Genomic DNA, 25,784 nt, shown 5'->3' on the forward strand with positions numbered 1-25,784 from the left:
ACAGACAGCCTCCCCACCATTCCTATCAGTGCTTCCTGTTGTATGAGAACAGACCCCAGTGACACAAATCCAACTGCCGGTCAAATACCCGTGTAAAACAGCAGTGCCGTCTCCATCAGCTTTCCTTCTCCAGGGTCTCCATCATGGAGGAAAGCGGCTGAAAGGAAAGTCAGAAGGTGAATGAGCATCTCGAGAGTGTCGGCAGGCCACCGGTCTGCAGAACGTCCCCAATTTCCGCCACTTCAGTTTGCACACGGAAGCGACAGCTCTGCAGGCACGTACACGCAGCATCCTGCCAGCGGTCCATGCCAGTGCAGTGTCTGTCCACACCGTGCCCAGCACCACATATCAATGCCAACGCCCCTCTGACGCAGTAAGCATTCCAGCGAGGCCGGCCGTGACAACACCTTGTGCAGATAGAGGTTGTGACGCAGAGGCAGTTTCTCTCTCTGCTGAACCCAACCCAAAGCACTGGAAGCTCCTCACACAATTCTCAGATTCGCATTACACTTGTTGTGGGGGAAGAGGTGGCATGGTGGCTAGCGCTGCCGCCTCACAGCACCAGGGACCCGGGTTCAATTCCGGCCGCGGGTCACTGTCTGCGTGGAGTTTGCATGTTCTCCCCGTGTCTGCGTGGGTTTCCTCCGGGTGCTCCGGTTTCCTCCCACTGTCCAAAGATGTGTAGGTTAGGTGGATTGGCCATGCTAAATTGTCCCTTAGTGTCTAAAGATGTGCAGGTTGGGTGGATTGGCCATGCTAAATTGCCCCTTAGTATCCAAAGATGTGCAGGTTAGGTGGATTGGCCATGCTAAATTGCCCCTCAGTGTCCAAAGATGTGCAGGTTAGGTGGATTGACCATGCTAAATTGCCCCTTAGTGTCCAAAGATGTGCAGGTTAGGTGGATTGGCCATGCTAAATTGCCCCTTAGTATCCAAAGATGTGCAGGTTAGGTGGATTGGCCATGCTAAATTGCCCCTCAGTGTCCAAAGATGTGCAGGTTAGGTGGATTGACCATGCTAAATTGTCCCTTACTGTCCAAAGATGTGCAGGTTAGGTGGATTGGCCATGCTAAATTGCCCCTTAATGTCAGGGGAATTAGCGGGGTAAATGCATGGGGCTATGGGGATAAGGTGTGGGTGGGATTGTGGTTGGTGCAGACTCAATGGGCCGAATGGCCTCCTTCCGTACTGTAGGGATTCTATCATGGCACACTGGTCAAATCGCCGGATTAGTCATCCAGAGGCCTGGTCAAGTGACAGCTGGAGGAATTTAAATTCTATCGGGAATTTAAAAACTAGTCTTAAAATTAAGGAGCATGTAACTACGGATTGTTATAAAAATAATCCTTTACTAGCTAATGTATAGAATATAAGAGCAAGGAGGTTATGCTGGAACTATATAAAACATTAGTTCAGCCACAATTTGAGCACTGTGTGTGTGGTTCTGGTCACCTCATTACAGAAAGGTGTAATTGTATTAGAGAGGGTACAGAAGAGATTTACAAGGATGTTGTCACCCAGGACTGGATAATTGCAGCGATGAGGAAAGATTGGATAGACTGGGGTTGTTCTCATTGGATCAGAGGAGGCTGAGGGGAGATTTGATTGCGGTGTATAAAATTGTGAGGGGCCCGGATAGAATGGATGGGAGGGGCCTATTTACTTTAGCACAGAGGTCAGTGACTGGGGGAGACAAAGTGATTGGCAAAAAGATTAGAGGGGAGATTAGGATTAATGTTTTCACCCAGAGGGTAGTGGGGGGGTCTGGAACGCTGTCTGAAAGGGTAGGAGAGGCAGAAACCCTCAAAGGGTGTCTGGATCTGGACCTCGAGTGCTGTAACCTGCAGGGTTACAGAGCAAATGCTGGAAAGTGGGATGAGGCTGGGGGGAGGGGGGCGGGGGTTGTTTTCCAGCTGGCACAGACACAATGGGCCGAGTGGCCTCTTTCTGTGCTGTAAACCCTCTATGATCTCGCCTCATCTGCCCTGCACGCAACTCCAGACCCACAGAAACATGGTGGCCGCTGAACTCACCACCACTCACTCAAGGGCAATTAGGGTGAGGCAACAAACGCGTTCCTTGTTGGTGACAACTCACATCCGAGAAATGAATGAAATCAAACCTCCGGTCTTCCATTTGCACCGTGCAAGGAGCTGGCAAAAATCAAACTGGGATTGGAAAGAGAGGAGAGAGAGAGGAGCATAGCCAGACCTCTGCCCGTTTCTGTCCAAATATCACTAACTTATCAAGCGTGACACTCACAGAGCATAGTGGGAGACCAGGCAATTCTTTCATTTGGGAAGTCATACCTGAAACAAAAGCACAGAGGTTAGTGCGATAGACTGACATCTTTCTGTAGGCCTACACCGAACAGCATGCAATGGATTCCATACTTCGAGGAAAGATCCCGCCTTCTTTCGCCTACCTGTCTACTACCTCCTGAAGCCTGTTACTACCCCCTCATATTGTTGACTGAAAGGAACATGGGAGAGCAGGACTAGTTGGATAGCCGTTTTGGATAGAACTGGCATGGCGATGGCCTAGAACCATAGAAAATTACAGCTCAGAAACAGACCTTTTGGCCCTTCTTGTCTGTGCCGAACCATTTTTTGCCTAGTCCCACTGACCTGCACTTGGACCATATCCCTCCACACCCCTCTCATCCATGAACCCGTCCAAGTTTTTCTTAAATGTTTACCACTTTAGCCTAGTGGTATTATCGCCGGACTATTCATCCAGAAACTCAGCTAGTGTTCTGGGGACCCGGGTTCGAATCCCAGCAGGTGGTGGAATTTGAATTCAATAAAAAATATCTGGAATTGAGAATCTACTGAAACCATTGTCGGAAAAACCCATCTGATTCACTAATGTCCTTTAGGGAAGGAAATCTGCCGTCCTTACCCGGTCTGGCCTACATGTGACTCCAGAGCCACAGCAATGTGGTTGACTCTCAACTGCCCTCGGGCAACTAGGGATGGGCAATAAATGCTGGACAGCCAGCGACGCCCATGTCCCACAAATGAATCAAAAAAGAATGATTACAGCACAGGTGGAGCTGATTCTAGCACCATTTGGATTGGTGAGAATGGATGATTATTTTTTGAATATTTTTGGGGAATATTGTGTTATTCAAGGCTGTGTGTCTGTATAAATTATTTAATAAGAAGTTTAACAACACCAGGTTAAAGTCCAACAGGTTTATTTGGTAGCAAAAGCCACACAAGCTTTCGGAGCTGCAAGCCCCTTCTTCAGGTGAGTGGGAATTCTGTTCACAAACAGAGCTTATAAAGACACAGACTCAATTTACATGAATAATGGTTGGAATGCGAATACTTACAACTAATCAAGTCTTTAAGAAACAAAACATTTAAGAAACCACAACATTGTCATCAAACCAGCAGACAAAGGAGGGGCCATCGTCATACTGAACAGAACGGATTACTGCAAAGAAGTGTACCGACAACTGAACAACGAGGAACACTACAGACAGTTACCTGCAGATCCGACCAAAGAACACACCCGTCAACTCAACACTCTGATCAAGACCTTTGATCCGGACCTTCAGAACACCCTCCGTGCTCTCATCCCACGTACTCCCCGCGTTGGAGATCTCTACTGCCTCCCGAAGATACACAAGGCAAACATACCCGGCCGTCCCATCGTATCGGGCAATGGGACCCTGTGCGAGAACCTCTCCGGCTATGTCGAGGGCATCCTGAAACCCATTGTACAAAGAACCCCCAGCTTTTGTCGCGACACGACGGACTTCCTACAGAAACTCAACACACATGGAGCAGTTGAACCAGGAGCACTCCTCATCACAATGGCTGTCTCGGCACTCTACACCAGCATCCCCCATGACGATGGCATTGCTGCAACGGCCTCAGTGCTCAGCGCCAACAACTGCCAGTTTCCAGATGCAATTTTACATCTCATCCGCTTCATCCTGGACCACAACATCTTCACCTTCAACAACCAGTTCTTCATCCAGACACACGGAACAGCCATGGGGACCAAATTCGCACCTCAATATGCCAACATCTTCATGCACAGGTTCGAACAAGACTTCTTCACCGCACGGGATCTTCAACCGATGCTATACACTAGATACATCGATGACATTTTCTTCCTTTGGACTCATGGTGAACAATCACTGAAACAACTCTATGATGACATCAACAAGTTCCATCCCACCATCAGACTCACCATAGACTACTCTCCGGAATCGGTTGCATTCTTGGACACACGCATCTCCATTAAGGACGGTCACCTCAGCACCTCACTGTACCGCAAGCCCACGGATAACCTCATGATGCTCCACTTCTCCAGCTTCCACCCTAAACACGTTAAAGAAGCCATCCCCTACGGACAAACCCTCCGTATACACAGGATCTGCTCGGATGAGGAGGATTGCAACAGACACCTCCAGACGCTGAAAGATGCCCTCATAAGAACAGGATATGGCGCTCGACTCATTCATCAACAGTTCCAACGCGCCACAGCGAAAAACCGCACCGACCTCCTCAGAAGACAAACACGGGACACAGTGGACAGAGTACCCTTCGTTGTCCAGTACTTCCCCGGAGCGGAGAAGCTACGGCATCTCCTCCGGAGCCTTCAACATGTCATTGATGAAGACGAACATCTCGCCAAGGCCATCCCCACACCCCCACTTCTTGCCTTCAAACAACCGCACAACCTCAAACAGACCATTGTCCGCAGCAAACTACCCAGCCTTCAGGAGAACAGTGACCATGACACCACACAACCCTGCCACAGCAACCTCTGCAAGACGTGCCGGATCATCGACGCAGATGCCATCATCTCACGTGAGAACACCATCCACCAGGTACACGGTACATACACTTGCAACTCGGCCAACGCTGTCTACCTGATACGTTGCAAGAAAGGATGTCCCGAGGCATGGTACATTGGGGAAACTATGCAGACGCTGCGACAACGGATGAATGAACACCGCTCGACAATCACCAGGCAAGACTGTTCTCTTCCTGTTGGGGAGCACTTCAGCGGTCACGGGCATTCAGCCTCTGATATTCGGGTAAGCGTTCTCCAAGGCGGCCTTCGCGACACACGACGGCGCAGAATCGCTGAGCAGAAACTGATAGCCAAGTTCCGCACACACGAGGACGGCCTCAACCGGGATATTGGGTTCATGTCACACTATTTGTAACTCCCACAGTTGCGTGGACCTGCAGAGTTTCACTGGCTGTCTTGTCTGGAGACAATACACATCTTTTTAGCCTGTCTTGATGCTCTCTCCACTCACATTGTTTTGTTTCTTAAAGAGTTGATTAGTTGTAAGTATTCGCATTCCAACCATTATTCATGTAAATTGAGTCTCTGTCTTTATAAGCTCTGTTTGTGAACAGAATTCCCACTCACCTGAAGAAGGGGCTTAAGGCTCCGAAAGTTTGTGTGGCTTTTGCTACCAAATAAACCTGTTGGACTTTAACCTGGTGTTGTTAAACATCTTACTGTGTTTACCCCAGTCCAACGCCGGCATCTCCACATCATAAATTATTTAACTCAGCTGGGGATAATTTAATGGCACAAAAACAGAAAATGCGGGAAAATATCGCAGTTCTGACAACATCTTTTTTAAAAATTCATTCGTGGGACATGGGTGTCGCTGGCTGGGCCAGCACCCATTGCCCATCCCCAGTTACTCCTTGAGAAGGTGGTGGTGAGCCGCCATCTTGAATCGCTGCAGTCCATGCGGAGAGAGAACAGAACCAACGTTTGGAGTCTGGATGACCCTTTGTCAGAGATTGGCAAGCACAAACGTGATGAGTGGCCTAATGTTAATTAGACAACGGACAGCGGCGTTTTGGATGGGGTCGGAGGGCGGGAGGGCGGCCAGGGGAGCATTGCAATAGTCAAGTCGGGACCGCACCCGATCTCGGGACAACCCAACCACCCACCATCACCATATCTCCCTCATCCTTATCACCTGACAGCAACAACCTCTCCACCTGGCAGGAGGAGGAATTCATTCGATTCAGAAGCCTTCCAAGTCCATCACTCCAATTCCACTCCATCCCTGCAAATACTGGGGGGCTTTGGTGTTTGCTGAAAAGTTAGGGTTATGGGGGGGAATTGGCCGGATTTGTGAGCAGCCAGATCACTAATACCCCAACTCGCACCCAGGCTGGGGAAAAGGACACCAAGGTGCATCCACTGACAGCTCGCTCGTTCCCAGTGACTCGGGAGCCAACTCCCCCCTTGCCCTTACCAACTCTCCAGGGACGAACAAACGAAATAGATCCCACATATGGACTCGAGGACAGTTGCTCCGGCAAAGACTTGGGGGTTCTGATCCCAGCTGCAATATTATCGTTGTACTGGTATCCTGAAAGAGAACTGGAGAGGATGCGACAATGAAACTTCTGCCACTGCAGGGTCAAAGGTTTTTAACTTCCAACACATACTGTAAATGGCAAACCCTTAGGAACATTAACATACAGAGGGATCTGGGCGTGCAGGTCCACAGTTCCCTAAAAGTGGCAACACGGGTGGCCAAAGTGATTAGGAAGGCATATGACATGCTTGCCTTCATCGGCCAGGGCATTGAGTACAAGAGTTGGGAAATCATGTTGCAGCTATATAAAACCTCGGTTAGGCTGCATTTGGAGTACTGCGTGCAGTTCTGGTCACCACACTACCAGAAGGATGTGGAAGCTTTGGAGAGAGTTCAGAGAAGGTTCACCAGGATGTTGCCTGGTCTCGAGGGTGTCGGCTATGAGGAGAGGTTGGATAAACTAGGATTGTTTTCACTGGAAAGACGGAGGCTGAGGGGAGACCTGGTCTACAAAATGATGAGAGGCACAGACAGGGTGGATAGTCAGAGGCTTTTTCCCCAGGGTGGAAGTGTCAATAACAAGGGGGCACAGGTTCAAGGTGAGGGGGAGAAAGTTTAAGGGAGATGTGCGGGGGGAGTTTTTCACGCAGAGTGTGGTGGGTGCCTGGAACGCGCTGCCAGAGGAGGTGGTGGAAGAGGCACATTAGCAACATTTAAGAGGCATCTGGATGGGTCCATGAATAGGGAGTGAATGTAGGGATATGGACCGAGTAAGGGCAGAAGGGTTTTTTTGGTTTAGTTAAGTTGGGCATCATGATCGGCACGGGCTTGGAGGGCCGAAGGGCCTGTTCCTGTGCTGGACTGTTCTTTGTTCCTACATTCAGACACATTTTTGTACCTCGCAGAGGGGAGAGTTACTCTGGCAATTCGAATACACCAACTGCCCAAATTCAACACGCCCATCCCAGGCTGTGATTTGATTTGTCACATTGGCGTATAGTGAAAAGTATTGTTTCTTGCGCGCTATACAGACAAAGCAAACCGTTCATAGAGTACATAGGGGAGAAGGAAAGGAGAAGGTGCAGAATGTAGTGTTACAGTCATAGCTAGGGTGTAGAGAAAGATCAACTTCATATATGGTAGGTCCATTCAAAAGTCTGACAGCAGCAGGGAAGAAGCTGTAATCAGACAACATCCTGGTAAATCTCTGTGGCCTCCCTCCTGCAACCACATCATTCCTATAGTACAGTGAGCGGGACTGTACACAGTACTCCAGCTGTGGTCTAACTAGCGTTTATACAGTTCCAGCATAACCTCCCTGCTCTTATATTCAATGCCTCGATGTGGAAATGCCGGCGTTGGACTGCGATGGGCACCGTAACAAGTCTCACAACGCCAGGTTAAAGTCCAACAGGTTTATTTGGAATCACGAGCTTTCGGAGCGCTGCTCCTTCATCAGGTAAGTGGAGAGTGGAGTTCACAAACACGGCATATATAGACAAAGACACAATTGCAAGACAATTCCAACCATTATCTTGCAATTGTGTCTATATATGCCGTGTTTGTGAACCTACCTGCACTCACCTGATAAAGGAGCAGCGCTCTGAAAGCTTGTGATTCCAAATAAACCTGTTGGACTGCAACCTGGTGTTGAGACTTCTTACTGCATTCAATGTCTTGGCTAATAAAGGCAAGTATGCTGTCTGCCTTCATAACCACCTTATCCACCTGACCAGAATCGCAGACTGTTCTCCTACCCAGGGATGTGTGATCGTGCATTCCAAGATCCCTCTGCATGTCTCAGTACCCTCCCACTTACTGTGGATTCCTTGTTAGCCTTCTCCCAGTACATGACCTCACATTTCTCTGGGTTGACCTCCATTCGCCAGCCTTCTACCCGCCTGAGCAGCCCATTGAGATCTTGCTGCAGTTTTCCTCTTCATTATCACCCACACAGCCAGTTCTTGTACCATCAGGAAACTTCTTAACCACCTCTCCGACATTCGAGCCCAAATCATAGACCACAAAAGGTGAGGGACCTCAGACAGAGCACTGCGTTACCCTATTGGAAACAGCCTTCCAGTCACACACACCCCCATCCGCCATTATTCCCCTGCCACTTCCTGCCTCGGAGCTGATCTTGGATCTGATTTTCCACTGTGTCTTTCCCCCTTAATTTCATCTCATATTTCACACCCTTCCTCCCTTTAGCGTGGAGTTGTTTGGTCAGTGTGAACTTAGGTTCCAAAACCTCGACTTATTTCACAGTCTGCCGGACTATTGGGGCATTCCTCTGTAAACGCTGTGAGCTGGTCACGCTGGGTTTAAAATACATTGCTCCTTCTACATGCCGAGTGCCAGAACAGGACAATTGCAGCAGTAGGTCAGACGCACGCTTGCAACAGCAGATAACCTTGAAGGATCGTTACCTGGCTTTGATGCAGTTTTTGCTTAGATTCGAGTAGCCATGGATGAAAGTCCCTGGTGATTCGTCCTCATCTACAGACCAGCAAGCAGCAAAATAAGGAGCAAAAAAGGGTTAGCAAGAAAATCCAAACTTCTGTTAATAGCTCAAAGATCCCAGCTACATGCCTCTGCACCTTATCAAACGATAGATAGCTCATCCCCACAGTGCACAGGCCAGAACGAAGTAAATTATTTCTCTCTGCTTATTAGCCAACTTGGCAACTATACTCACACAGTTTGGTTGTCCCCAGGGAGAGGAGACAATGAGTCTGCCAGTACTGTTGTGGCCTGCCATACCCACTGGGCACTGCAGGGGGCTGGGGTGCTTTCGCCACATTTTAGTTTGATGTTTTAAGTTTTCGCTTGCAATTTCATAGAATCCCGACAGTGCCGAAGGAGGCCATTCGGCCCATCGAGTCAGCACTGACAACAATCCCTCCCAGGCTCTATCCCATAACACCACGTATTTACCTTGCTGACACTAAGGGACAATTTAGCATGGCCAATCCACCTAACCTGCACATCTTTGGACACTAAGGGACAATTTAGCATGGCCAATCCACCTAACCTGCACATCTTTAGACACTAAGGGGCAATTTAGCATGGCCAATCCACCTAACCTGCACATCTTTGGACACTAAGGGGCAATTTAGCATGGCCAATCCACCTAACCCGCACATCTTTGGACACTAAGGGGCAATTTAGCATGGCCAATCCACCTAACCTGCACATCTTTGGACACTAAGGGACAATTTAGCATGGCCAATCCACCTAACCTGCACATCTTTGGACACTAAGGGGCAATTTAGCATGGCCAATCCACCTAACCCGCACATCTTTGGACACTAAGGGGCAATTTAGCATGGCCAATCCACCTAACCTGCACATCTTTGGACACTAAGGGACAATTTAGCATGGCCAATCCACCTAACCTACACATCTTTGGACACTAAGGGACAATTTAGCATGGTCAATCCACGTAACCTACACATCTTTGGACACTAAGGGGCAATTTAATATGGCAATCCACCTAACTTACCCATATTTGGAGTGTGGGAGGAAACCAGAGCACCCGGAGGAAACCCAGACAGGGGGAGAATGTGCAAACTCCACACAGACAGTGACCCGAGGCCAGAATTGAACCCGGATCCCTGACGCTGTGAGGCAGCAGTGCTAACCACTGGGCTGCCCTATTTCTATTTAAGGCAGTACCCCTTTAAGCCTCTGTCCCTTTCATTTTTCATGCAGTTTGTTGGATTTATCTGGAATTGGTTCATCGTTTGAACTCAAAACTGGGTAAGCCACAAACTTCGAGCAATGTTCTGGGGTTCCAGGTTCAAATCCGACCATGGCTGATGGTCGAATTTGAATTCCAAAAGAAACCTCCTGGGGCAGGCAATGTTCAGGCAATTATTTTGGATTCCTCCTGCGGCCTAGTGGTATAGGTCAGTGACAAAACCAACAGGGTTTAGGTTCGATTCCCACCGCTGTCAATGGTTACATTTGAATTTTATAAAATATTTTGACCCACACAGTTAAAAATAGTACTTACTATTGGCAAAGACTGAAAGAAGAATGGACACAATGAGCTGTTTACTGGTCCAAGAACAGGATTGAAGAGGAAACATCAGCAAGGGGAGCTCAGCATAAGAGACAACTATTTCTGAGCATCAAACGCAAAGGTTTAATTTTGGGCGGCACGGTGGCACAGTGGTTAGCACTGCTGCCTCACACCACCAGGGACCTGGGTTCAATTCTGGCCTTGGATCACTGTCTGTGTGGAGTTTGCACATTCTCCCCATGTCTGCGTGGGTTTCCTCCGGGTGCTCCGGTTTCCTCCCACAGTCCAAAGATGTGCAGGTTAGGGTGCATTGGCCGTGCTAAATTGCCCCTTTGGATCATAGAAACCCTACAGTGCAGAAGGAGGCCATTCGGCCCATCGAGTCTGCACCGACCACAATCCCACCCAGGCCCTACCTCCACATATTTACCCACTAAGCCCTCTAACCTACGCATCTCAGGATTCTAAGGGGCAATTTTTTTTTTTAACCTGGCCAATCAACCTAACCTTTGTGTCCAAAGATGTGTAGGTTAGATGGATTAGCCATACTAAGTTGTCCCTTAGTGTCCAAAGATGTGCAGGTTAGGCGGATTGGCCATGCTAAATTGCCCCTTAGTGTCCAAAGATGTGCAGGTTAGGCAGATTGGCCATGCTAAATTGCCCCTTAGTGTCCAAAGATGTGTGGGTTAGGTGGATTGGCCATGCTAAATTGTCTCTTAGTGTCCAAAGATGTGCAGGTTAGGTGGATTGGCCATGCTAAAGTGTCTCTTAGTGTCCAAAGATGTGTAGGTTAGGTGGATTGGCCATGCTAAATTGCCCCTTAGTGTCCGAAGATGTGCAGGTTAGGTACATTGGTCGTGCTAAATTCTCCTTCAGTGTAACCCGAACAGGTGTTGGAATGTGGCGACTGGGGCATTTTCACAGTAACTTCATTGCAGTGTTAATGTAAGCCTACTTGTGACACTAATAAATAAACTTTAAACTTTAACAGATACAGACAAGAGCATTACAGGAGGGGGTTGAAGAGCATTACGGGGGGCAGGGGGGTGGAAATGGGTGGGAGGGGGGAGCTTTACACGAGAGACAGGAGGAGGAAATGAACACAGCAGCAAATAAACTTGACACTAACCTTCCTCCCAGTCTTCCTCGGGTAGGGGGCACTGCCAAGTGCTCAGGGGGGCGGCACAGGGTTTGCGCTGAGCACCACTCACTGTGAAAGAAGGCAGAGAATTTACTGGCAAGTACAATGTGAAAACGGTGAGGATTACCGAGACATAATCTTCGACCTTCATATTACTCGTGGCTGCCTGTCACTGTGGGGGAGCGGGTGGTAGGATTGGGCTGCACGAAGTTGACTGGTCTCACACAGGACAATGATAAATAGCCTTGATCTCCTCAATCAGCCAGGGTTCCTGCTCCCAGTCGCAAACCAGCAGCGTCTGCTGGAAGGAGTGAACTCTGACTGAAATAGTTGGGAATCACCTCCTGCAAGTTGGGTGAAGCATTGGCAGCAAGGCTTTGCTCCCTGCCCAATATCCTGGTCCATATACCCAACTGACTGCCCCACTTCTACTCATTCTACACCCAATTCTATTCCTATTTATTGACTACAGCTCAGCCTTCAACACCGTAACTCCAAACTCCGTGGCCTGGGCCTCGGCTCCTCCCTCTGCGACTGGATCCTGAACTTCCTAACTCACAGACCACAATCAGTAAGGATAGGCAACACCACCTCCACGATCATCCTCAACACCGGTGCCCCACAAGGCTGTGTTCTCAGCCCCCTACTATACTCCTTATACGCCTCTGACTGTGCGGCCAAATTCCCCCCCAACTCGATTTTCAAGTTTGCTGACGACACCACCGTAGTGGGTCGGATCTCAAACAATGACGGGACAGAGTACAGGAATGAGATAGAGAATCTGGTGAACTGGTGCGGCAACAATAATCTCTCCCTCAATGTCAACAAAACGAAGGAGATTGTCATCGACTTCAGGAAGCGTAAAGGAGAACATGCCCCTGTCTACATCAACGGGGATGAAGTAGAAACGTGGACTCACGCACCCCGGACATTCTCTCTTCCACCTTCTTCTGTCGGGAAAAATATACAAAAGTCGGAGGTCACGTACCAACCAACTCAAGAACAGCTTCTTCCCTGCTGCTGTCAGACTTTTGAATGGACCTACCTTATATTAAGTTGATTTTTCTCTATACCCTAGCAAGGCTATAACACTACATTCTGCACTCTCTCCTTTCCTTCTCCACTATGTACTCTATGAACGGTATGCTTTGTCTGTATAGCATGCAAGAAACAATACTTTTCACTGTTTTTTTATGGGACATGGGCGTCGCTGGCTGGGCCAGCATTTATTGCCCATCCCTAGTTGCCCGAGGGCAGTTGAGAGTCAACCACATTGCTGTGGCTCTGGAGTCATATGTAGGCCAGACCGGGTAAGGACGGCAGATTTCCTTCCCTAGAGGACATTAGTGAACCAGATGGGTTTTTCCGACAATGGTTTCATCAGTAGATTCTTAATTCCAGATATTTTTTATTGAATTCAAATTCTACCATCTGCCGTGGCGGGATTCGAACCCGGGTTCCCCAGAACATGAGCTGAGTTTCTGGATTAATAATCTAGTGATAATACCACTAGGCCATCGCCTCCCCATGTGACAATAATAAATCAAATCAAATCATTCAAATGAGTGCATCAACTTGTCGTTTCTTAATGGTCCGGTTCTGTTGTTATTTAATTGGTGGGACAGGCTCCAGTGATCCAGAGATATTTGAATCATCGATAGTCACGGGTGAGGTGCCTGAAGATTGGAGGGTGGCAAATGTTGTGCCTTTGTTTAAAAAGGACTGCAGGGAAAAGCCTGGGAACTACAGGCCGGTGAGCCTCACATCTGTCGTGGGTAAATTGTTGGAAGGTATTTTGAGAGACAGGATCTACAGGCATTTAGAGACACAAGAACTGATTAGGGACAGTCAGCCTGGCTTTGAGAGTGGAAAATCATGGCTCACAAATTTGATTGAGTTTTTTGAAGGGGTAACCAAGAAGGTAGATGAGGGCAGTGCAGTTGATATTGTCTATATGGACTTTAGCAAGGCCTTTGACAAGGTACCGCATGGTAGGTTGTTGCATAAGGTTAAATCTCACGGGATCCAGGGTGAGGTATCTAAATGGATACAAAATTGGCTTGATGACAGAAGCCAGAGGGTGGTTGTGGAAGGTTGTTTTTCAAACTGGAGGCCTGTGACCAGCGGTGTGCCTCAGGGATCAGTGCTGGGTCCACTGTCATTTGTCATTTATATTAATGATTTTGATGAGAATATAGCATGGTTAGTAAGTTTGCAGATGACACAATGATTGGTGGCATAGTGGACAGTGAAGAAAGTTATCGCCGATTGCAACGAGATCTTGATCAATTGGGCCAGTGGGCTGACGAATAACAGATGGAGTATAATTTAGATGAATGTGAGGTGATGCATTTTGTTAGATTGAACCAGGGCAGGATTTACTCAGTTAATGGTAGGGCGTGACCTACATTCCTCCCGGAACCTTCATGTATTTTTTAAATTTATTAGTGTCACAAGTAGGCTTACATTAACACTGCAATGAAATTACTTTGAAAATCTCCTAGTTGCCACACTCTGGCACCTGTTCGGGTACACTAAGGGACAATTTAGCATGGCCAATCCACCTAACCTGTACATCTTTGGATGCTAAGGGAGAACTTAGCATGGCCAACTCAGCTAACCAGCATGTCTTTCGGACTGTGGGAAGAAACTGGAGCACCCGGAGGAAACTCACGCAGACACGGGGAGAATGTGCAGACTCCACACAGACAGTGACCCGAGCCGGGAGTCGAACCCGGGTCCCTGGCGCTGTGAGGCAGCAGTGCTAACCCACTGTGCCACCCCCTTCAAAGGGAAGCTCAGGAGGTGGTGCGGACAGTAACACAAGTCGCTGGGCTCTCTTCTCTCATCACTCAAAAGTCGTCCACGATTCATGTCTATACAACAAGGCGGTGAGAACGCAGGCCGAATAACGCAGCATCTTGATCCTGTCAGTGAGCTCTGACATTACTGCAGACATGTTCGATGAGTGTACCGGATATGCCAGCTATATCAGACTGTGTATGGAGAGACAGACCAGAGCTGTCAGAATCTGCCCAGCACTTTCATAGAATCATAGAATCATAGAAACCCTACAGTGCAGAAGGAGGCCATTCGGCCCATCGAGTCTGCACCGACCACAATCCCACCCAGGCCCTACCCCCACATATTTTACCCGCTAATCCCTCTAACCTACACATCCCAGGACTCTAAGGGGCAATTTTTTAACCTGGCCAATCAACCTAACCCGCACATCTTTGGACTGTGGGAGGAAACCGGAGCACCCGGAGGAAACCCACGCAGACACGAGGAGAATGTGCAAACTCCACACAGACAGTGACCCGAGCCGGGAATCGAACCCGGGACCCTGGAGCTGTGAAGCAGCAGTGCTAACCACTGTGCTACCGTGCCGCCCAGGTTGTTTCCGCAGGATGTTACTTACTGTGAACAGAAATGTGACACCTGATCCCACAGCCCAAGGTTTTCTCCACACCTTACGTGGTGACCATGGAGTCAGACACCCATACAACCCAGAAAAGGCCCTTCAGCCCATTGAATCTATACCCACAATATCTACCACTAAAGTCACGCCAATCCCATTTTCCTGCACTTGTCCCATATCCTTGAATGTTCTGATATTTCAAGTCTTATCCACATATTTATTGAAGATTGTCAGGTTTCCAGTCCCCACTACCTTCCCAGGCAGCGCATTCCAGATTCCCACCTCCCTCTGAGTGAAAAAATGTTTTCCTGAATCTCCTCCTCCCTCACCCTAAAACTATCCCCCTCGTGACTGACCCCTCATCCAAGGGGAACAGCTGCTCCCTGCTCACCCTGTCCATCCCCCTCATAATCTTATTCACCTGAATCATGTCCCCCCTCAGCCTTCTCAGCTCTAGAGAAAACAATCCAAGCCTATCCAGTCTCTCCTTATCGCTCAAATACTCCATCCCAGGCAGCATCCTGGTGAATCTCCTCTGTACTCCCTCTGGTGTAACCACACCCTTCCTATAGTGAGGTGACCAGAACTGCACACAGTGCTCCAGCTGTGGCCTCACCAACGCTCTGTACAGCTCCAACATTACCTCCCTACACTTGTACTCTATACCACGACTGATAAAAGCAGTGTCCCATCTGCCTTCTTAACTACCCTATCCATCTGCTCTGTCGCCTTCAGGGATCTGTGAATAATTACCCCAAGATCCCTCTGCACCTCCACACCACTGGACACTGGTTTCCAGTCACTCAAACAACCTTCTACCACTACCCTTTTACCGTCCCACCCGTCACGGGAATCGGAGTGGGCAAGGAGCGGACCATGGTTGATCTAGGACGGGATTTTCCAGTTTCAGGGCGAGCAGGGGCCGGAAGATCCCGCCCAGAGTGTCCTATTACTAAGCCAGAGCGCTTGGCAACACAGACACAGTCCAGAGAGCACGCGTTAACAACACATCGAGCCAGATTTTGGAATGCTGTGGCTGTGTCAAAAATACGGCCGTTTTTAAAGCACGCAGCGGCAAAACACAACATGCTGTCTTACCAAAATCCTCCTCAATAACCTTCTTGTCGGCACAGATCGTGATGTGCTGTTTCATCTCAGCTTTCGGGATCCGGTGTCTTGCGTTGAAGGGGCAGGCCTCCAAACTCAGAGCTCTTCCCGGAAAATTCTGACAGTAAAGTCAAAGCCGGAAAAACATGCTCAATTCGGGACCACTTATCAACGTAATGTCTTAAAAACCTTGTACCCGCACACAGTTCCCGCCCATGAATGTCGTTTGGTGGGTCACTATCTATGCAAAATAGAAGGTTCAAATCGTAAAAACGTGCCAATGTCTAATCACAGCTCATTTGATGGAATCTAATTACGCAACGTCTGTTTTCCACAAGAAATTCAGCCTCCATTTTACACTCAGTAAAAATTCAATTCCCAAACTAAGCTCTAAAATAATGAGAAAAAACACACAAATTTGGAGCTGGATTAGGCCATTCAGCCCCTTGAGCCTGTCCCACCGTTTGATCAGATGGCTGATCCCGACAGTCACTTCAAGTCTGCATCCCGCCTTTTCCCGATAACCTTTCACCCCCTTACTTACCAGGCATCTATCCGTCTCTGCCTTAACAACATTCACAGACCGCTTCCACCGCCTGTTCAGGAGGAGAGTTCCAGACACTCATCACCCTCCGAGAATTTGTTTTGCCCAATCTGTTTTAAACGGGCGGCCCCTTATTTTTAAACAGTGACCCTTGATTCTAGATTCCCTCACAAGAGGAAATATCCTCTCCACATCCACCCTGTCGATACCCCTCAGGATCTGAAAGATTTTGATCAAGTCGCCTCTTACTCTTCTAAACTCCAGTGGATACAAACCTAGCCTGTCCAACCTTTCCTCATAAGACAATCTGCCCATTCCTGAGTAAATCTTCTGGTTGATTAGTAAGTTTGTGGATGACACAAAGGTTGGTGGAATTTTCAGATAGCGATGAGGACCATCAGAGGATACAACAGGATATAGATCGGCTGGAGACTTGGGCGGAGAGGTGGCAGATGGAGTTTAATCCGGACAAATGTGAGGTAATGCATTTTGGAAGGACCAATAAGATAGGAAATGTACAGTAAATGGCAGAACCCTTAAGAGTATTGATAGGCAAAGGGATCTGGGTGTACAGGTATACAGGTCACTGAAAGTGGCAATGCAGGTGGAGAAGGTAGTCAAGAAGGCATACGACATGCTTGCCTTCATCGGCCGGGGCATTGAGTTTAAAAATTGGCAAGTCATGTTGCAGCTTTATAGAACCTTAGTGAGGCTGCACTTGGAATATAGTGTTCAATTCTGGTCGCCACACTACCAGAAAGATGTGGAGGCTTTGGAGAGGGTACAGAAAAGATTTACCAGAATGTTGCCTGGTATGGAGGGCATTAGCTATGAGGAGAGGTTGGAGAAACTTGGTTTGTTCTCACTGGAACGATGGAGGTTGAGGGGCGACCTGATAGAAGTCTACAAGATTATGAGGGGCATGGACAGAGTGGATAGTCAGAAGCTTTTTCCCCAGGGTGGAAGAGTCAAGTACTAGGGGGTGCAGGTTTAAGGTGCGAGGGGCAAGGTTTAAAGGAGATGTACGAGGCAGATTTTTTACACAGAGAGTAGTGGGTGTCTGGAACTTGCTGCCGGGGGAGGTAGTGGAAGCGGATACGATAATGGCTTTTAAGGGGTGTCTTGACAAATACATGAATAGGATGGGAATAGAGGGATATGGTCCCCGGAAGGGTAGGGGATTTTAGTTAAGTCGGGCAGCATGGTCGGTGCAGGCTTGGAGGGCCGAAGGGCCTGTTCCTGTGCTGTAATTTTCTTTGTTCTCTGAAATGCTTCCAACATAGCTACATCTTTCCTTAAGGAAAGAGATCAGTACTGAACTCAGTATTCCAAATGTGGCCTCACTAATGCTCGAGATAACTGAAGCATAACCTCCCTACTTTTGCACACATATTTTAGTGACATTTTGCATAACCATACCAAACGTAACCACTTTATTTTCCAAAGTCCCAAGGTTTTTACTTCAAGGTTCCAGCTGTGCTGAAAGTCTGAGCTTAGTCTGAAAACATATGCCAAGAGCAGAAATTCTGTTCCTCAAAGGACGGTTCTGCAAGCTGTGCGGGCAATTTTCCACAAGCATTAACCAGCCAAATTATAGAATTGGACAGGAGGTATTGCCACAAAATCTCTTCGGTTCTTCTACAAAATGATTGGAAGAAAGGCCAGCTTGCAGGTTCCAGGAGCTCTGCTTGATGCTGAGTGTAGGCCCGAGCGCGAATGACTGGGATCTCGTGGGGCCTGCAGGAGCAGGCTATCGGGAGGAGGGGTGGAGGCTGGAGGGGAGAAATAGGGTGGAGAAGGCCCGTCACCTCCCTGCCGCAGTGGCATTTCACCGCCATCACCCAGAGGCCGCCCAACAGCCAGCGGGAGATAGAGGAGCAGATATGTCGTCAGATTTTGGCAAGGTGCAAAAGTTTAACCTGGTGTTGTGAGACTTCTTAAGGTGCAAAAGTAACAGGGTTGTTGTAGTGGGAGATTTTAACTTCCCCTATATTGACTGGGACTCACTTAGTGCTCGGAGCATGTTTGGGGCAAAGTTTGTAAGGAGCATCCAGAGGAGGGCTTCTTGAAACAGTGTGTAGATAGTCCAACTAGGGAAGGGGCCACACTGGACCTGGTATTGGGGAATGAGCCCGGCCAGATGATCGATGTTTCAGTCGGGGAGTAGTTCGGGAACAGTGACCACAATTCAGTAAGCTTTAAGGTACTGATGGATAAAGATAAGTGTAGTCCTCAAGTGAAGGTGTTAAATTGGGGGAAGGCTAATTACAACAATATTAGGCAGAAACTGAAGAATGTAGATTGGGGGCAGATGTTTGAGGGCAAATCAACATCTGGCATATGGGAGGCTTTCAAGTATAAGTTGATAGGGATTCAGGACCGGCACATTCCTGTAAGGATGAAGGATAAGTATGGCAAGTTTTGGAACCTTGGATAATGAGAGATATTGTGAGCCGAGTTAAAGAGAAAAAGGAAGCATTTGTCAAAGCTAGGAGGCTGGGAACACACGAAACAAGTGTGGAATACAAGGAAAGTATAAAGAAACTTAAGCAAGGAGTAAGCAGGGCTAAAAGGGGTCATGAAAAGTCATTGGTCAGCAGGATTAAGGAAAATCCCAAGGCTTTTTATACATATATAAAGAGCAAGAGGGTAGCCAAGGAGAGGGTTGGCCCACTCAAGGATAAGGGAGGGAATCTATGCGTGGAGCCAGAGGAAATGGATGAGGTATTAAATGAATACTTTGCGTCAGTATTCACCAAAGAGAAGGACTTGATGGATGACGAGTCTGCGAAAGGGTGTGTAGTTAGTTTGGGTCATGTTGAGATTAAAAAGGAGGTGGTATTGGGGTTCTTGAGAAACATTAAGATAGAGAAGTCCCCAGGGCCTGATGGGATATACCCCAGAATACTGAGAGAGGCAAGGGAGGAAATTGCTGGGGCCTTGAGAGAAATCTTTGTATCCTCACTGGCTACAGGGGAGGTCCCAGAGGATTGGAGAATAGCCAATGTTGTTCCTTTGTTTAAGAAGGGTAGCAAGGATAATCCAGGTAATTACAGGCTGGTGAGCCTTACATCAGTGGTAGGGAAATTATTGGAGAGGATTCTTCAAGACAGGATTTACTCCCACTTGGAAATAAGTGGACGTATTAGCGAGAGGCAACATGGTTTTGTGAAGGGGAGGCCGTGTCTCACTAACTTGATGGAGTTTTTCGAGGAAGTGACGAAGATGATTGATGAGGGTAGGGCAGTGGATGTTGACTACATGGACTTCAGTAAGGCCTTTGACAAGGTTCCTCATGGCAGACTAGTGCAGAAGGTGACGTCGCATGGGATCAGAGGTGAGCTGGCAAGGTGGATACAAAACTGGCTCGGTCATAGAAAAGAGGGTAGCAGTGGAAGGGTGCGTTTCTGAATGGAGGGCTGTGACAAGTGGCGTTCCTCAGGAATCAGTGCTGGGACCTTTGCTGTTTGTAATACCTATAAATGATTTGGAGGAAAATGTAACTGGTTTGATGAGTACGTTTGCGGACGACACAAAGGTTGGTGGATTTGCGGATAGCGATGAGGACCATCAGAGGATACAGCAGGATACAGATCAGTTGGAGACTTGGGCGGAGAGATGGCAGGTGGAGTTTAATCCGGACAAATGTGAGGTAATGAATTTTGGAAGGTCTAATACAGATAGGAAATGTACAGTAAATGGCAGAACCCTGAAGAGTATTGATAGGCAGAGGGATCTGGGTGTACAGGTACACAGGTCACTGAAAGTGGCAATGCAGGTGGAGAAGGTAGTCAAGGTGGTATATGGCATGCTTGCCTTCATCGACCGGGGCATTGAGTTTAAAAATTGGCAAGTCATGTTGCAGCTTTATAGAACCTTAGTTAGGCCGCACTTGGAATATAGTGTTCAATTCTGGTCGCCACACTACCAGAAGTATGTGGAGGCTTTGGAGAGGGTACAGAAAAGATTTACCAAGATGCTGCCTGGTATGGAGGGCATTAGCTATGAGGAGAGTTTGGAGAAACTTGGTTTGTTCTCACTGGAACGGCGGAGGTTGAGGGGAGACCTGATAGAAGTCTACAAGATTATGAGGGGCATGGACAGAGTGGATAGTCAGAAGCTTTTCCCAGGGTGGAAGAGTCAATTACTAGGGGGCACAGGTTTAAGGTGCGAGGGGCAAGGTTTAAAGGAGATGTACGAGGCAGATTTTTTACACAGTGGGTGGTGGGTGCCTGGAACTCGTTGCTGGGGGAGGGAGTGGAAGCAGATACGAGAGTGACCTTTAAGGGGCGTCTGGACAAATACATGAATAGGATGGGAATAGAGGGATATGGTCCCCGGAAGGGTAGGGGGTTTTAGTTCAGTCGGGCAGCATGGTCGGTGCAGGCTTGGAGGGCCGAAGGGCCTGTTCCTGTGCTGTAATTTTCTTTGTTCAATTCTAAAGCCTCAACACTAAGAGGTCTCCAACAATGGTATGATGACGCTGACCATGCCTGCTCTCCCTTCTTTACCACCCATCCCTCATTCTTGTTCCTTGCTGGCAGATGGAATACAATGTGGGAAAGTGTGAGGTGATGCACTTTGGTGGGAAGAATAGAGGTGTGGACTATTTTCTAAATGGGAAGAGAATTCAGAAATTGGAAGCGCAAAGGGACTTGGTGAGTCCTAGTTCAGGATTCTCTAAAGGTTAACTTGTAGGTAGAGTTGGTGGCTAGGAAGGCAAATGCGATGTTAGCATTCATGTCGAGAGGACTAGAATACAAGGGCAGGGATGTACTTCTGAGGCTGTATAAGGCTCTGGGCAGACCCCATTTGGAGTATTGTGAGCAGTTTTGGGCCCCATATCTAAGGAAGGATGTGCTGGCCTTGGAGACGGTCCAGAGGTTCACGAGAATGATCCCGGGAATGAAAGGCTTGACGTATGAGGAGTGTCTGAGGACTCTGGGTCTGGACTCGATGGAGTTTAGAAGGATGAGGGGGGGAATCTCATTGAAACTTACAGAAATATGAAAGGCCTGGATAGAGAGGACGTGGAGTGGATGTTTCCATTAGTCAGAGAGACTCGGATCCGAGGGCACAGCCTCAGAATAAAGGGATGGCCCTTTAGAACCGAGATGAGGAGGAATTTCTTCAGCCAGAGGGTGGTGAATCTGTGGAATTCATTGCCACAGAGGAGGCCGGGTCACTGAGTGTATTGAAGACAGAGATAGATAGGTTCTTGATCAATAAGGGGATCAAAGGTTACAGGGAAAAGGTGAGAGAATGGGGTTGAGAAACTTATCAGCCATGATTGAATGGTGGAGCAGACTCAATGGGCCGAGTGGCCTCATTCTGCTCCTATATCTGATGGTCTAAAGAATATCGAGCCTCTGGCTCAATTGGATTTCCTGCAGCTGAGAAGCCCCGTTGCTCACAGACAGACACTGGTGTTCAGCTCCAGTTGCTAAGAGTTGGATCCAATGGAATATGCATTCTCTCTTGACCAATGTTACATCGAGCTCCAGTCCAGGGTGGAAAGCTCAACCTTACCCAATCCCACCTCTGTCTATACCTACAAGAGGCATTCTCAAACTGGCTGCCGCTATTTTGCAACTCAGTTCCACGGAGGAAGCAATCAATCAGCTCAGCGGACAAGGGCAGTTCAATAGGGCGGCACGGTAGCACAGTGGTTAGCACTGCTGCTTCACAGTGCCAGGGACCTGGGTTCAATTCCCGGCTCGGGTCACTGTCTGTGTGGAGTCTGCACGTCCTCCCAGTGTCTGCGTGGGTTTCGTCCGGGTGCTCTGGTTTCCTCTCACAGTCCAAAGATGTGTAGGTTAGGTGGATTGGCCATGCTAAATTGCCCCTTAGTGTCCAAATATGTGCAGGGACATCTCCAGCCCCTACACCCCCTCCCTATCTCTGTAACCTCCTCCAGCCCCGACACCCCTCCCTATCTCTAACCTCCTCCAGCCCCGACACCCCTCCCTATCTCTGTAACCTCCTCCAGCCCCTACACCTCTCCCTATCTCTGTAACCTCCTCCAGCTCCTACACCCCTCCCTATCTCTGTAACCTCCACCAGCACCTACACCACCTCCCTATCTCTGTAACCTCCTCCAGCCCCTACACCTCTCCCTATCTCTGTACCCTCCTCCAGCCCCTACACCCCCTCCCTATCTCTGGAACCTCCTCCAGCCCCTACACACCTCCCTATCTCTGTAACCTCCTCCAGCCCCGACACCCCTCCCCATCTCTATAACCTCCCCCAGCCCCTACACACCTCCCCATCTCTGTAACCTCCTCGAGCCCCTACACCTCTCCCTATCTCTGGAACCTCCTCCAGCCCCTACACACCTCCCTATCTCTGTAACCTCCTCCAGCCCCTACACCCCTCCCTATCTCTGTAACCTCCTCCAGTCCCAACACCCGTCCCTATCTCTGTAACCTCCTCCAGCCCCTACACCTCTCCCTATCTCTGTAACCTCCTCCAACCCCTACATCCCTCCCTATCTCTGTAACCTCCTCCAGCCCTGACACCCCTCCCTATCTCTGTAACCTCCTCCAGCCCCTACACCCGTCCCTATCTCTGTAACCTCCTCCAGCCCCGACAACCCTCCCTATCTCTGTAACCTCCTCCAGCCCCTACACCCCTCCCTATCTCTATAATCTCCTCCAGCCCCTAAACCCCTCCCTCTCTCTGTAACCTCCTCCAGCCCCTACAACCCTCCCTATCTCTATAATATCCTCCAGTCCCTACACCCCTCCCTATCTCTGTAACCTCCTCGAACCCCCCACACCCCTCCCTATCTCTGTAACCTCCTCCAGCCCCTACACCCCTCCCTATCTCTGTAACCTCCTCCAGCCCCTACACCCCCTCCCTATCTATGTAACCTTCTCCAGCCCCTACACCCCTCCCTATTTCTATAACCTCCTCCAGCCCCCACACCCCTCCCTATCTATGTAACCTCCTCCAGCCCCTACACCCCTCCCTATCTCTGTAACCTCCTCCAGCCCCCTACAACCCTCCCTATCTCTGTAACCTCCTCCAGCCCCTACAACCCTCCCTATCTCTATAATCTCCTCCAGCCCCACAACCCTCCGTTTCTCTGTAACCACCTCCAGTCCCTACAACCCTCCCTATCTCTGTAACCTCCTCCAGCCCCTACAACCCTCCCTATCTCTATAATCTCCTCCAGCCCCACAACCCTCCGTATCTCTGTAACCTCCTCCAGTCCCTACAACCCTCCCTATCTCTGTAACCTCCTCCAGCCCCCTACACCCCTCCCTATCTCTGTAACCTCCTCCAGCCCCTACAGCCCTCCCTATCTCTGTAACCTCCTCCAACCCCGACACCCCTCCCTATCTCTGTAACCTCCTCCAGCCCCTACACCCTCCCTATCTCTGTAACCTCCTCCAGCCCCTACACCCCTCCCTATCTCTGTAACCTCCTCCAGTCCCCTGCACCCGCTCCCTATCTCTGTAACCTCCTCCAGCCCCCTGCACCCCCTCCCTATCTCTGTAACCTCCTTCAGCCCCTACACCCCTCCCTATCTCTATAAACTCCTCCAGCCCCTACACCCCTCCCGATCTCTGGAACCTCCTCCAGCCCCTACACTCCTCCCTATCTCTGTAACCTCCTCCAGCCCCCTACACCCCTCCCTATCTCTGTAACCTCCTTCAGCCCCTACACCCCTCCCTATCTCTGTAACCTCCTTCAGCCCCTACACCCCTCCCTATCTCTGTAACCTCCTTCAGCCCCTACACCCCTCCCTATCTCTGTAACCTCCTTCAGCCCCTACACCCCCTCCCTATCTCTGTAACCTCCTTCAGCCCCTACACCCCCTCCCTATCTCTGTAACCTCCTCCAGCACCTACACCCCTCCCTATCTCTGTAACCTCCTCCAGCCCCCCCTCCCTATCTCTGTAACCTCCTCCAGCCCCTACAACCCTCCCTATCTCTGTAACCTCCTCCAGCCCCCTGCACCCCCTCCCTATCTCTGTAACCTCCTCCAGCCCCTACAACCCTCCCTATTTCTGTAACCTCCTCCAGCCCCTACACCCCTCCCTATCTCTGTAACCTCCTCCAGCACCTACACCCCTCCCTATCTCTGTAACCTCCTCCAGCCCCCCCTCCCTATCTCTGTAACCTCCTCCAGCCCCTACAACCCTCCCTATCTCTGTAACCTCCTCCAGCCCCCTGCACCCGCTCCCTATTTCTATAATCTCCTCCAGCCTCTACAACCCCTCCCTATCGCTATAAACACCCCTCTGGGATCTCTGTGCGCCTCTAATTCCAGCCTCTTCCTGATTTCAGTTACTCCAGCATGTGTCTGCCTGGGAGAGCCTGGTTGTCTCCTCCTCTCTCTGCCTTCCTCAAAATCTTCTGAAAATCTGCTGCATCCAGCTGTGATCAACAGCCCGAATATCTCTTCACGTGTCTCTGTGTCAAATGTTCGATTACGTGTCTGCAAAGCGCCTTGGGGCAATTTATATTGTGACGGTGCTTCGAGGAAAGTAACTCTACTTTCTCAGAAGACGAAGGAAATTTGGCATGTCCGCTACGACTCTCACCAACTTTTACAGATGCCCCATAGAAAGCATTCTTTCTGGTTGTATCACAGCTTGGTCTGGGCTCCTGCTCTGCCCAAGACCGCAAGGAACTACAAAGGGTCGTGAATGAAGCCCAGTCCATCATGCAAACCAACCTCCCATCCATTGGCTCCGTCTACACTTCCCGCTGCCTCGGGAAAAGCAGCCGGCATAATCAAGGATCCCACGCATCCCAGACATTCTCTCTTCCACCTTCTTCCGTCAGGAAAAAGATACAAAAGTCTGAGGTCACGTACCAACCGACTCAAGAACAGCTTCTTCCCTGCTGCTGTCAGACTTTTGAATGGACCTACCTTGCATTAAGCTGATCTTTCTCTACACCCTATCTGTAACTGTAACACTACATTCTGCACCCTCTCCTTGCCTTCTCCCCGATGTACTCTATGAACGGTATGCTTTGTCTGTATAGCGCGCAAGAAACAATACTTTTCACTGTATCCCAATACATGTGACAATAATAATTCAAATCAAATATATTGTTGTTGGTCTTTTGCGACTGCTCCAATATTATAGCCATATATCTACAGTCTTACCTTCCTGCATTTCACCAGATGGTAGGGGAAGCGGCAAGCTCGGATATGATGGTTACTGTCATACGGACACTGCAGGAGATCATGAGGTTCGGGGAAACTCAT

General features: G+C 49.1%; 1 protein-coding gene across 1 annotated transcript; it reads right to left on the minus strand.

Annotated features, from left to right (window-relative positions):
• LOC144490276 (gametocyte-specific factor 1-like) lies at positions 1-25,784 on the minus strand. The gene is made up of 7 exons (XM_078208059.1): positions 25,683-25,784; positions 16,006-16,132; positions 11,475-11,555; positions 8,748-8,817; positions 6,253-6,380; positions 2,262-2,308; positions 1-157 (listed from the first exon to the last, which is right to left on the minus strand). Exons 1-7 carry the CDS (start codon positions 25,782-25,784, stop codon positions 116-118), a joined length of 597 nt encoding a protein of 198 aa, XP_078064185.1. The 3' UTR covers positions 1-115.

The sequence above is a fragment of the Mustelus asterias genome, unplaced genomic scaffold, assembly GCF_964213995.1.
Source record: "Mustelus asterias unplaced genomic scaffold, sMusAst1.hap1.1 HAP1_SCAFFOLD_3103, whole genome shotgun sequence".
Lineage (NCBI taxonomy): Eukaryota > Metazoa > Chordata > Chondrichthyes > Carcharhiniformes > Triakidae > Mustelus > Mustelus asterias.